General features: G+C 46.9%; 1 protein-coding gene across 2 annotated transcripts; it reads left to right on the top strand.

The window, feature by feature from the left end:
- The first annotated feature begins 4,599 nt into the window (after positions 1 to 4,599).
- Positions 4,600 to 13,636, top strand: SNF8 (SNF8 subunit of ESCRT-II). Of its 2 annotated transcripts, none has more exons than XM_037149976.2 (8): positions 4,600 to 4,747; positions 5,106 to 5,156; positions 6,759 to 6,897; positions 7,804 to 7,908; positions 9,248 to 9,320; positions 10,197 to 10,338; positions 11,241 to 11,315; positions 12,258 to 13,636. In XM_037149976.2, the coding sequence occupies exons 1-8, from the start codon at positions 4,694 to 4,696 to the stop codon at positions 12,393 to 12,395; spliced, it is 777 nt and encodes a 258-aa protein (XP_037005871.1). In that variant the 5' UTR covers positions 4,600 to 4,693; the 3' UTR covers positions 12,396 to 13,636. The 2 variants fall into 2 exon arrangements, with proteins under 2 accessions (XP_037005871.1, XP_037005872.1); XM_037149977.2 differs by having other exon boundaries at positions 4,732 to 4,820.
- Positions 13,637 to 13,664: the final 28 nt, after the last annotated feature.

The raw sequence follows: 13,664 nt of genomic DNA, 5'->3' as shown, positions 1-13,664 counted from the left end.
ATGGCACAAAATGGTCAATACATGTTAACTTTTATTGTTGTTGTTGTTATTATTATTGTTATTTTCTAAATTTCATTTATTTACTTATTTTTAGAAGGAGGGGCCCTGGCTGGTGTAGCTCCGTGGACTGAGCGCGGGCCTGTGCAACAAAGTATCACTGGTTCAGTTCCCAGTCAGGGCACAGGCCTGGGTTGCAGGCCAGGTTCCCAGTAGAGGGGAGCGTGAGAGAGGCAGCCACACATTGATGTTTCTCTCCCTCTCTTTCTCCTTCCCTTCCCCTCTCTCTAAAAATAAATAAATAAAATCTTAAAAAAAAAAAAAGAGGGAAAGGGAGAGAAATATGTGTGTGTGAGAGAGACATTGATCAATTGCCTCTGTGTGCACCCCAGCTGGGGACCGGCCTGCTACCCAGGCATGTGCCCTGCCCAGGAACTGAACTGGCAACATTTCACTTTGTGGGACAGTGCTCAACAAACTGAGCCACACCTGTCAGGGCTTTATTTATTTTCTTAGTCCTCAGCTGAGGACACGCTTACTGATGCTAGAGAGAAGGGAAGGGAGGGGGAGAGGTGGAGAGAAACATTGATTGGTTGCCTCTTGTACATGCCCCAACCACGGACTGAACCTGCATCCCAGGCATGTGCCCCAACCCGGGATGGACCCCACAGCTTTTTTTTTGGTTTATGGGACGACAGTGCAATCAACTGAGCCATATTGGCCAGGGCTAACTTTTGTCATTATTCTCATGCACCTAAACTTCAGTTTAAAAACACAGGGGTATTATTTTAAAATCAGAAAGTGGCAAGCTGGGTGGCTGAAGGTCTGCGCCAGTAATGTAAATGAGCAACATGGGGAGGGTGTAAGACAATGGGAGAAATGGGGACTGCGAACCTGGAAGAGTCACGCTTGCCTAAAAGCACTCTTGCGCCAAACGAAACCCTTTGGAGAGCTGAATTTCCCCGAGGGCTGCCAGTTTGCCATCCCTTCCAGCTCTGACATATTTGGTTTTCTCTCCTCTAAACTCTTGGAGTCCTAAGAGTGTGTACCACACAACTTAGAGCACACCTTTGTCCCAAGGGTGGGAGTCTTCACGATAGAGCTGATGGTCTTGGAGAGAAGTTGGGATCTATATTTCTGGAGTCTTGGGGTGTCTCTGGAGTCAGTAAATCAGAAAGGGTTATTTAAAATATATTTTGTATAATGTTCTTGTGATGGGGCAGGCATTGTGCTTTCTTAAAATTTAAAAAAATTATTGAATTTTTGAGACAGAGAGAGAAACATCGATTTGTTTTCCCGCTCATTCATGCAGGCATTGGTTGCTTCCCGTATGTGCCCAGACAGGGATCAAACCCGTAGCCTTGGCCTGTCTGGATGATGCTCCAGAAGTGCCCCACCCTTGGGCATCTCTGGGCCACACTGGAAGAAGAGTTGTCTTGGGCTACACATTAAATACACAAACGAAAACTAATGAGCAAAACAACAGAAGTTTTAAGCAAATTTACGATTTTGTTGGGCCGCATGCAGCCCCACGGGCTGTGGGTTGGACACTCGTGCCCAGGGCTGTGCTCAGTCTCTCCTAAACATGTTTGCAGCTTTTGAAGTTTTTTTATTTTTGTTTGTTTGTTTTTTGCTGTTCAAATGTATAAACATCACTTGAAAAAGTCACAGTGATCTCATTTAAAGCTTCATCACAACCCTCTAGGACAATGAAACCTTAATAGCTGTTAACCAGGCACTTGGCTGCCTCCTTGAAGCAGACAATAAAAACCTGTGCTCTTAGCCACTTTGCCAGAAGGCCAGTAAGTCACTTAAAGCAGGGAAGGCATCGGTGATAACCAGCATTCACGGTGTGCTGTGGCAGAGTGCTTCTGAGAGCCATTGTTAAACTGCCAGGAATTTTGAGAGCACGTACAACCACTGATAGCTTGAAATCGGCCATGGTTGGAGTATTTATGCCAAGGAAATCAGCAAATGTTATAAATCAGAGCTCCTCCCTTCCCACCTAGAGAGGTGGTTGTTAAACATTTACCAGCACATTACTGGGCAGCGTAATTTCTCTAAAATTATCAAGGAGAACAAATGTGTCTGAATACAGGAATGAGCACGTCTGCTTGAGGGTGGCAGAGAGGTTTATCAAGGGCCAAGGTCTGTACATAAGGGAGCAGGTGTGTGTGTGCATTGAGGGTTTGAACAGAGAAATCTGAGGTCATGGGTGCTAGTGAGGGATCAGCGTGTGCACCTTAAGGAGTCACACAGTGTGAGTCAAAAAGTGACAAATGAAGCAGGTGTGTCTAGATGGTGTCAGTGTGTACTTACAGGACCAAGTTTTTGTGTCAGGGAGTGGTGTAGTAGGAAAATGAGGACGTGAGGTCAGTGTAGCAGTGTGAGACCAGTGTTTTTCACAGAGAGGGGTGGGTCAGCATATTGGAGGAGATTGGCATGTACGAGGGCGGGGTCTGAAAAGGCTAGTATCTGCTGAAGGGGACAAATCTGTGTCTGAGAAAGTTTGTGTATTAAGGAGGCTTATGCAATCTGAGCATAGCGTCTGAGGGTGTGTATGAGAATGAACTGAAGGATGATTATGAAACACTGAATGATTGTTTCAGGCTTGGCCCTTGCATCCATTAACATTATATGCTGCCTCAAATAACAACAACAAAAAAACCCCCACAAAGTAACAGTGCCTTTAGCAAGAACATTTCTCTTTCTTGTGAACATCCAGCGGCAGGCAGGCAGTCCAGGGCTGGTGTAACACCTTTGCGCCATGAAATCCTCAGGGGCTCAGGCTCATAGAGCTCACAGCTATGCTCTCTCTCTCTCTCTTTTTAATATTCTTTTTAAAAAAGATTTTATTGGCCCTGGCTGGTGTAGCTCAGTGGATTGAGCGCGGGCCTGGGAACCAAGCAACCACGGTTCGATTCCCAGTCAGGGCACATGCCTGGGTTGCAGGCCAGTTCTCTCTCTCTCTCCTTCCTTTCCCCTCTAAAGATAAATAAATAAAATCTTAAAAAAAAAAAAAAGATTTTATTTTTAGAGGAAGAGATAGAGAAAGAGGGAGAGAAACATTGATGTAATATGGGAGAGACACATCGATCAATTGTCTCTCACATCCCCCCATGCCCCCAAATTGGGACCTGGACCGAAACTGTGCCCTGACTGGGAACTGGACCAACCACCTTTTGGTTTTGCATGCCAGACTCAAAACACTGAGACGCACCAGCCCAACTAAATATCCTGCCACCAGTCTCTGTACTCATCCTCTCATCCTTTTACTGGAAACCTCTCTGATAACATTATTCACCTTGGTTCCATGTGGATCTCTATTTTTTTTTTTTAAAGAGTGGGAGAAAAACATCAATCTGCTGCATTCCACATGCCCCCAACTGGGGATCTGGCCTGCATCCCAGGCATGTGCCCTGACTGGGAATTGAACCTGTAACTTTTTGGCTTGCAGGCTGGTACTCAATCCACTGAGCCACACTAGCCAGGGCCCAGCTTGGCTCTTTCTGTAGAGCATACCAGTACATCCAAATGACAACTGGCCATCTCTCCTGTGATGGCCGGCAGCCCCGTTTCCGCAAGTTTGAAACTACTCTTAATTATTTCCCCAACTTCATGCTGTGGTCTCCCTGTCTCCCAGTGGCACCGCCCTTGATGCCCAAGCCAGAAAATGGAGGGTCCTGCTGACTTTTCACACTTACTCTTCCCCCATCTGATCAGTTTGTCATTTCACCTCCTTAATATCTCCTTTGTCCCATTCTCTCTATCCTTATTGCCACTATCTTAGTTCTGGTCCTCATTATTTTTAGTTCAGATTGCAGAAACTGAATGAAGTATAGGTTGCCACTACTTTTTCTAAAATAAAAATGTGATCTTATTACTTATTGACTTAAGAATCCTCCATCTTTGTGAGACTCAATAATGCTATTGAAATCACCAATGGGAGCAAAAATCACCATTGGAGCTTCCTGAACACACAGGTGACTGATACCACTCCAGCCCTGATGCGTAACAATCATACCTAATATTTACTGATGTGCCAGGCATTGTACTAAATGATTTGTTGTATACCTTCTGACTTAATCCTCACAACTTCGTAATTGTTTTCACAACTATGGAAATTGCAATACAAGAAATTAAGGAATTTGCCTGAAGTTACTGGACCGTATGCAGTGGAAGTAAGTTATGGAGCCAGGCACTCTAATTCCGGAGTCCAGGTTCTGAACCGTAAGGCCTTCGCCGGTTAGAATCCATGCGTGTGACTTTCACAGGTAAGCTCCATTGGTGCAGAATGGATTCTGGTTTACGTTCTATACGGAACCCTCGGTGCCCAACCACCGAGCGGCCGGCCGACGACCATTGGTGCTGGGGTGGTAGTGGAGGGGCAGTCACAAGAGGATGAGAGGGTCCGAGGTGTCCACTGGGCGGGGAACACAGGGCCGCAGCAAGACAGCCTGGGGTCTTGCTGGCATCCGGAGACCGCGCGTTCCGGGCCATTCGGCCGTTAGCGAAAGGCCCCTAGCCCCGCGGCGCTGGAAGACCCGGAGCCCCGCGGCAGGAAGTCGGCGCGTAGCTTCCGGCGCGCGGAGATGACGCACGGACCGCGCTTCCGCATTGGGGAGCCCGCGGCAGATCCCGGGGAGCGGAGACCGGGGGTCCCGGCAGCGGGGCGGCCCGCGGGCCCACGGCGGGGATGCACCGCCGCGGGGTGGGAGCCGGCGCCATCGCCAAGAAGAAGCTAGCCGAGGTGAGGGACTGAAGGTGGACCCACAGCCGTCCTTGACCCGCGGGAGATTGAAGTCTGTGGAGCAGAGAGCACTGTACGCTCAAATCGCCTCCCGACAGAGTCTGGCACGGGCTTCTCGGGTCCCCGGGAACGGAGTTTCTCCAACTTCCGGTAGATTGGAATGTCAGCATCCCCAGATCCACCAACCCTTTCCCCCACGTTCCCAAATTCGACTGCAGACGAGTTGTCCGCTCTGTTTCCTCGTCCCTTTCCCTAAGAAGAATCGTTTAAGAGAGACCCTTCTCTTTTCAGTCGAGGCAGTACAAGTGGGAGCCCCCAGCGTCCATTCTCAACTCATACTGGTCTCTTTGTCTGACAGGCCAAGTATAAGGAGCGGGGGACTGTCTTGGCTGAGGACCAGTTGGCCCAGGTGAGTCGGTTGGAAGGCTGCAGGCAGGAAAGGAAAACTCCCACAAAGTTAGGCAGGACACCTTTGACATAAACTGGGCTGTTTGGATTGAACTAAAAATAGGGTACTTGGCAAGTCTTGATTTCTGGGCTCCTCAGATCTTCTAGGCGACTTGCTAATAATAATAATAATAAAATAATAATAACTAAAGTCTTCGAGCAGTTACATGCTCAGAGCCTCCCAGGCATGTGCCCATTTTCCTTACATAGACCATCTTGTTCATTCATGGTATAAGGAAGGAGCACTCTTCTTCCTAGTTTAAGATTGAGGACATGAAGTATTAATTCATTTATCCACGGTTACATGGGCAGTAAGTGGTAAAGCTGTTTGATTTGCATCTTTTGGAGTTTTTACTTTAAATGTCTAAGAACAACGTGGAAATACTACCTAACCTGCGTACCCGCCGCCACCACCATCACAGCTAGGTGCACACCAGAAGTGTGTATAAGTGCTGGGGTGTGACCCCTGTGCAGTCTCTTTTTCTAACACTTCCCTTCTCAGTGCTTGCCCTGAATTTACTCAGTGATTGTAACTGGTAAGAAGAGGACGGGGAAATGGACCCTTGAGCTGAGGAAAGATGATAAACACAGGCTCTATGCTCTTCAGAAGCTCCCACTCATGGGCAGATGGCATGCAGGCAACAACAGGAAACAATGGCTATAACAGTGTGTAACTTTCTAATATGTAGCAAATGCGGAGATACTGGGCCAGAAGTGGTTACCCTTGGTGGGGTAGGAGATAGGTTTTGGGAGCAGGAGTAATACAAATAGAAAGTCAGAAAGCCCCTCAGAAGATCTGTATTTAGCTTTGGAATGGAGTCTGGTGGATCCACAGCCTCTCCATCAGTGAATCGTTGTCTGGAGCTCCTCCTCCAGGAGGTCCTGACTCAGACTGAACAAGCGCTGCGCACCAACGCATGGCAGCCTTGCTTTCTCTCCTCTCCGGCTCTTCTGTCAGTGGTTGAAGATTTCCCATTGTGTGAATGCTGCATTCCCTCATTTTTAAGATAAAATGGATTATTAGGTTTGTCTCCAATTTAATAACAGTTTTATTGGGAAAAGGAAGGACCATAGCCCTGGCTGGTGTGGCTCAGTGGATTGAGTGCAGCCTGTGAACCGAAGGGTTGCTGGTTGGAGTCCCAGTCAGGGCACATGCCTGGGTTGCAGGCCAGGTCCCCAGTGGGGGTGTGCAAGAGGTAACTACACATTGATGTTTCTCTGTTTCTCCCTCCCTTCCCCTTTCTCTGAAAAAAAAAAGTAGTATCCCATTAGATGTGCACATGCATCAGGATGATGCATCCTGACTCGAGATCAGGAATACGTAGTAAAAAACAGGTGTGTTTAAGAATTGAGGAAACATTACAGCATCGCATTTCTGCTGACAACAGACCTGTGAAGGAGAGGCAAGGATCCAAAGAAAGGGGACAGAAAACCAGCATAATGGCAGGCCTGGGGACATAGGCTGTTTCAGTCTTTGCCCTGCAACTTGGTCAGTGACTTATTTTTGGCATCTGATTATCACCTAGGTGGGCTGCCCCTAACCTCCCCCTTGTTCATCTTACAGATGTCGAAGCAGTTGGACATGTTCAAGACCAACCTGGAGGAATTTGCCAGCAAGCACAAACAAGAGATCCGGAAGAATCCCGAGTTCCGAGTGCAGTTCCAGGACATGTGTGCCACCATTGGGGTGGACCCGCTGGCCTGTAAGGGGTTGTCTTTGGGAGTCTAGGGTTCTCCTAGGATTCCAAAGGGACAGAGCTACCTAGTTGTCATCTCTGCTGTTACAGGGGCATCTTCTAGAAGGGCCTGCAGGGAGATACAGAAAGTTTTGTCTTTAGGGAGTGCCTAGCAGGACACTGGGTGCCCAGTTTGATGGGGAAGATGGAGAGTCTGGAATGCAGTTTGAGAAGCCAGAGTACACGATTTTCCCTTGAATGATCTACAGTGGAATTTTTTTATGGCTATTTTTCTCCTTTATTAAAAAAATAACTTAGTTTTAATGAAAGTAGTATGTGATCATGCAATCAGCAAATGACAGAAAAATGGGAGAAAGAAGCCTTCTGACTTTGCCCTGATTGTAGAGATTAAGTGCTCCTAACAGTTTTAAGCTATATCTTTCTAGACACCTTTGTCATGTTTATAAACTTTGTTTTACATACAAGGGATTAATGCTATAATTATGACTCTACAACCTGCATTTTTCACTCAGTAAAGTATTGTCTTCAGTAGATTTTTGAATGCTCGGTCTGCATGTTTCTCTCAGCGTTGTCTGGACCATATGTCTCATTACGTTTCACTGTAGGCTTTGGGAAAGGAAAACTCATCTTTATAGCATCCTGAGCCAGAATCAGCAGCCAGATAGAAATGCCTTTTAGATTGCCTACACTTTAGAACTGCCTGAGCCTGTTCTTTAGCAGGAATTCCCAAGAGTCAGATTGCGCTGAGGATCCTAAGTAGTAAACGGAACAGAAGGACTTAGGCTAGGCAGGGAAGACTCACCCTAGGGAATCCTAGGGTAGGACATCTACCCTAGGTAGATGTTTTAATCTAGCTTTGAAAGAAGAGGTGTGATTAATGAATAACCTAGCTTTTGTTTTCTTGTCTTTTAGCTGGAAAAGGCTTTTGGTCTGAAATGCTAGGCGTGGGAGACTTCTACTATGAGCTGGGCGTCCAGATTATTGAAGTGTGCCTGGCCCTGAAGCACCGGAATGGAGGTGAGGGTGGCTGGGTTCTTGTACTTCTGAGAGGGAGAGACCTTGAAAAGTTACCTTTCACACCCTGCACTCTGCAGACCTGCAACGTCTTGAGAAACATCTTAGCTTCTTCATGCAGTTGTATCCGTGGTAGGTCTCTATGGCCAAGGGTGAATGGAATTACCGGAATGATTGTCTCCATTCTCCACAGATCTTTGGCTAGGAAGGTCTAGCCCCTCGTCATTGCAGAAAATAGTAGCAAGGTAGGAAAATAGGGTGTGGTGATGCCAACCGAGTGTCTGTGCTATCCAAAATGGGACCTTCGCCCTGGCTGGTGTAGCTCAGTGGATTGAGTGCAGGCCTGGGAACCAGAGGATCGCGGTTCGATTCCCAGTCAGGGCACATGCCTGGGTTGCAGGCCAGTTCCCAGCAGGGGACGCACTAGAGGCAACCGTACATTGATGTTTCTCTCCCTCTCACCTTCCCCTCTAAAGACAAATAAATAAAATCTTTAAAAAAAAAATGGGACCTTAAATATGGTCACCCAGTAATGTCATCTTATTTAATTTTTTTAGACAGAAAGGGAGAAAGAGGAGAGAAACTTTGGTGTGTGAGAGTAACATAGATCGGTTGCCTCTCACATGCCCCCGAGTGGGGACCTGGCCCACAGCCCAGGCTTGTGCCCTGAGTAGGAATTGAACCGGCATCCTTTCATTTCGTAGGCCAGTGCTCAGTCCACTGAGCCACGCCTGCAAGGGCTGGTAGCGTCATCTTAATGAGCACAGTAAGTGGTCTATTGAAGTTAAGAAAGAGAAAACTTAAAACTAGTTATAAATCGTTGGTTATAACCCTGGCGAGGTAGTTCAGTTGGTTGGAGCGTCATCCCGGTACATTGGGACTGTGGGTTTGATCTCCATCAGGGCACATACAAGTATCAACCAATGAATGTGTCAGTAAGTGAAAACAATCAATCAGTCTCTCTCTGAAGTCAGTGAAATCTTAAAAGTATTGGTTATAAATAAGACACTGCATTGATGTCAATAGACATCAATGTATAGTTTTTCTTTTAAAAAATTTTTATTTATTGATTTTTGAGAGAGAGGAGGGGAGAGAGGAAGGGAAACACCGATTTGTTGTTCTGCTTACTTGTGCACTCACTGGTGGTTTCTTGTGTGCGCCCTGACTGGGGATCAAGCCCACGGCCTTGGTGTATGGGGACGACACTCGGACCAGCTGAGCTACCGGGCCAGGGCTTAGCTTCCCAAAGGTGATGCTGCCCCTTTTTTTGTTGTTTGTTTATTTTTTAATTTTATGGCCATAAAGGTAACCCTCAGTCTGCTTTCTGTCCCCTCTCCAACAGGTCTGATAACGCTGGAGGAGCTGCATCAACAGGTGTTGAAAGGAAGGGGCAAGTTCGCCCAGGATGTCAGCCAGTAGGTCTTAACTTCCGACCCCATGGAGTATAGAGAGGGCTTTAAACATCAGGTGGCTGTTACTTCTCCTTACTGCGTGTATGTCTTGGATAGTTTAGGGATTGTTTTTATTACTCGTTATGATCAGAAAAAGAAGTTTTTATTTTGGAAAACTCAAAATATGGAGAGAGATTAAAAAAAAATACCCACCCATTATTTCTCAACTGAGAGAATACAACTGTTAAGTATTTTGGTATGTTTCTAAGTATTTTTTTCATGCATACCTGTGTATTTTGTTAAACCTTCTTGGGTCTGTATGTACTCCTGAGGTTATTTGAGATGGAGGATAACAGAGCAGGCACTGAGAAAGGCTAGGGAATGGAGTTGGGGTCGGAAGATGGGTATAAATTGACTCCAATTTGAGAAAAGGTAAAAAAGGCCGTTAGTCTGTGGGCTGGCTATGTCTGCACGTTTTGTAGGTTTTCTTTTACCCTAATTTGAGTCGTTAACTAAGAAATTAGCAAGTCTAGCAGTAAACAGCTTTGGATTGTGCCTATTAAAACGGACAGGGTGTCCGATTTTGCCCTAGTTCACATTACTCTGTTGTGCCCCACGTCCAGTGCATTCATTCACACTTCCTGATGGCCTCCCTCAGGCCTGAGTTTTACCTCTGTCCACTGTTGAAATGGTTTGGTTTGCTGCGTGGAGAGACTGACCATGCTCTTGCATGTCCAAGCACCATTTGGTGCCCTTTAACCTTCTCTTGACCCACCTGTTTAAATGTTGTGCAGCCTCTGGGGTCTTCTGTCTGCGTTCTCTGCCCAGGGCAGAGCTGGGACTGTGTTGTTGCTAGGTCTGCTCTGCCAAGGGTCTTTAAGCAGCTCTTCCTCACCTTAGAGACGACCTGATCAGGGCCATCAAGAAACTAAAGGCACTTGGCACTGGCTTCGGCATCATCCCCGTGGGCGGCACTTACCTCATTCAGTCTGTTCCAGCCGAACTCAATATGGATCACACCGTGGTGCTGCAGCTGGCCGAGGTACTGCTGTGCCTTCTGAGAGTGTGTGTGCACACGCGTGGCAGGGGCCGTCTGGGAGGGGGTTCCGGAATGCCTTCGATCTGTCACTGCAGTCTTTTTGCTGAAGCCGTCTGAGGGTTGCACTACGCAGACCTGTGCTTATTTAGCAGATGTTTATTGAGCAGCTGCAGTGCACAGCACTGGGCTGGGCCGTAGGCTGAGTAAAGATGGGAACCACATAGTTCCTGTTCTCAAGGGGCTCCTAGCAGAGCAGACACATGCAGACGACTAGTTGTATTTCCTTGGGTAGACAGACTTGGATGTCTTCTTAACACTACCTTATGGAGTCTTTAAAACAAATGTTTAATCTCGTTCGCCACCCTCCCTTCTTCAGCATGCCTTAAGCATATGCTGTTCTTCCCCGAATCCTTACCATGTGTTTAGGGAAGACAGGTTCACTCTTCTTAATTCTGTAACGTAGAGCAAAACTAAATGAGGGAGGGGCTTTTCTGGATTGGGGATTAGGTACGGTGAGACGGCAAGGGCCAAATGGGCTGAATATTTAAATATTTTAGATTATGAACAGTTAATGATCATCACCATTAATCATTTTTTCCTATCAATTAATCATTCCAAACCTTCCCTTGTCACACTCTAGTGTTCTCTGAGAAAGTAAAAATTATTTTAGTATCAGGGACTCTGCTTTTTAAGACCAAACCACTCAACCTGTTAGCTGAAAGTTACCCCTCCTCTCCTCTCCCCCTCACTGCTGGGACCTCTGAACATTCTTTTTCTGTGCTCAGGGGCTTCCTCTGCCCACAGGCCATTCCTCCTGCTGTCTGGTTAAGTCGGTCATCCAGGGGCAGATGCTGGGTTCTCAGGGAAAGCACATGCAACTGACTCGGTCCCTATTCTTCCTTCAGAAAAGTGGCTACGTGACTGTCAGCGACATCAAAGCCAGTCTTAAATGGGAGACAGAAAGAGCGCGGCAAGTGCTGGTATGTGACTTTTAGAAGGGCCCAGAAAAGATGGGTCCCAGATGGGAGGAGTCGGGTGGTCAGGAACCACACAGACGAACTCAGCCTTGTCCTGCTGGCCCCTTGCCCCGAAGGCCACTGCTGTCGCACTGGAAGTAACCCCAGCATTTCTTTGAAGGTGGCTCTGAGAGGCAGAACTCGAAAGCAGGCTTCTAAACTTGACACGTGGGCAGAGTCAGGCAGCCACTTCTGGGCGGTTACCAACACCTGCTGTCTCCTGAACTGTAGAACTTGGTCAGATGGTCAACATAGTTTACACTGGCAGTTAACAGTTCATGATGAGGGAAAGTACTAACAACTTACAATCACATCTAAATTACATGGTATTGCATCTGTATAATTATATACTATTGCGTGTATAGTTTTATGTATACAAATTTCATGGTACTAATGAAAGACATATTACTGAGCTTGAGTAAGTAGCATGGAAATGTAGGTTTTTAGTACCTTCTTCCTTATCCAGCGAACCTGTGGACACATCATCTGTAATGTTAGCACACACACTGTTTAATATTGGGCAGAACCAGCCCATCTTGAGCCTGTTTCCAGCTATAGGAACAGAGTCCATTCTCATAGCAACAGTGTCCTTCCATTAACTTCTCCAGCAAGTTTTACCCACACGTGTTGCCCAGTAAGTTAACTGAAAGGTAGCGATCTCCATTTCGCTGCATGGAGTCCGAGATCAGCTCCAGGCCGTACGTACACCAGGTATTTCTGCCACTCTGTCCCCTCCACAACATACTCCGTCTTCACCCTCTTCCAGCAGCACAGGTCAAGGCCAAACAGATCGTTCCAGTCTGTGTCAGTGTATGAAGGCACTCATGTAGATTTAAAGTGAAAACCCCACTGAAACCAGAGTGGGGTGGGAGCTCCCCTCTCTCACATGACTTCCTTTCCCTCTAGGAACACCTGCTGAAGGAAGGGCTGGCCTGGCTGGACCTGCAGGCCCCAGGGGAGGCCCACTACTGGCTGCCTGCTCTCTTCACTGACCTCTACTCCCAGGAGATTACAGCCGAGGAGGCCAGAGAAGCCCTCCCCTGACCCTGGAGTGTGGAAGTGGGGGTGGCAGCAGGCAAGAAGAGGGAGGACCTGATGGTGAATAAAAACTGGACAACTTTGTTTAAAAAAAAACCAAACCCACAGAAAAGATGTTCCAAATTTTTTCCTTCCCCCAATATTTTTCACTTATTACTTTATTTCTTTTTAAAGTGCCTTCACATTGCATCTTTATTGGAGGAGACCTCATTTATCCAGTAGGGGCAACCTGAGTAACACAGGTAACAGTGAGCACGTCAGGTGACTTGCACAGGTCACCTACAAGTCCACGGTGGAAGGCAATCTGTCTCCTGGCTAGACAGTTCCGTCCCTTTGTAGCCCTGAGACAAATTACAGCCTGGTAATCCAAACCTCTTCCTTATAAAAATGTTCATCTCAAATAAGCAGATCCTAAAAGGCCAGTAGATTGTATTTGCTCTTTCCGCTTCCTCTTGAAGAGGTTCCAGGTTATAACAGTATGAAGGAAATAGAAGTTAATGTTAAATGGTGGTTAGAGGGAAGAAAACAATGAAATTTTAGGGAAACCAACCGATAGTGAATGTGGTATTTTCAAATTCCCAACCAGCTCTCCCGTACTGATCACTAGGTCCTTACTAGCCTTAGCGGTGGGAAGGGAACTCCCAGAACACTTGCTCTGTGACCACTTCTATACACACTTCTTAACCACCTTAAAAAAGTAGGTGTCCTTAACTTTGCAAACAAGGAATCTAATTTGCCAGTGACCAGGTTTAGCAGCAGAGCCAAAGCTAGAGCCTAGGCCCACTAACTCAAGCCCACACTTCACATGGCACAGACTGGCCGGTCAAGACAAAAGTCCTCTGCACTGACCAGCAAAGCTCTTCCATTGCAAATTGGGAAGGTGGAGATAAGCAGGAAGGCTAGTCAAGCCCAGTCTGCAGTCTGAATGCTAATTCCTAGGAAGGGATGATTTTGTACAGAAAACCAACCCAATGGATTATCCATCCTAAACCACGGTTACCATAGCGTAAAGCTAAGCCCGTTTATATCTGTCTGCCCTTGTAGGACATGGTCACTTTCCAGTTTTGGCGTTTTTTCCTTTGGAAGCCACTGAGGCTACAATGGCACCCCTCTCCTTGACTGTCAGAGCCAGTGTCTTAAAAAAAAAAAAAAAAAAAGACCCTACTTCTGGTTGGTGGAAAACTCACCAGCAGCCCTGTTCCCACCCACAGCATGTACGGTTTCAGCTTCCAGACGATTCACTGAGCACTTTCCGGCCTCAGCAAGATGTGTGGT

This window comes from Artibeus jamaicensis, unplaced genomic scaffold, assembly GCF_021234435.1.
Source record: "Artibeus jamaicensis isolate MK-2021 breed Jamaican fruit bat unplaced genomic scaffold, CSHL_Jam_final contig_1998, whole genome shotgun sequence".
Lineage (NCBI taxonomy): Eukaryota > Metazoa > Chordata > Mammalia > Chiroptera > Phyllostomidae > Artibeus > Artibeus jamaicensis.
Note: the sequence above shows the minus strand (reverse complement) of the source record. Positions and strands in the feature narration are given on the sequence as shown.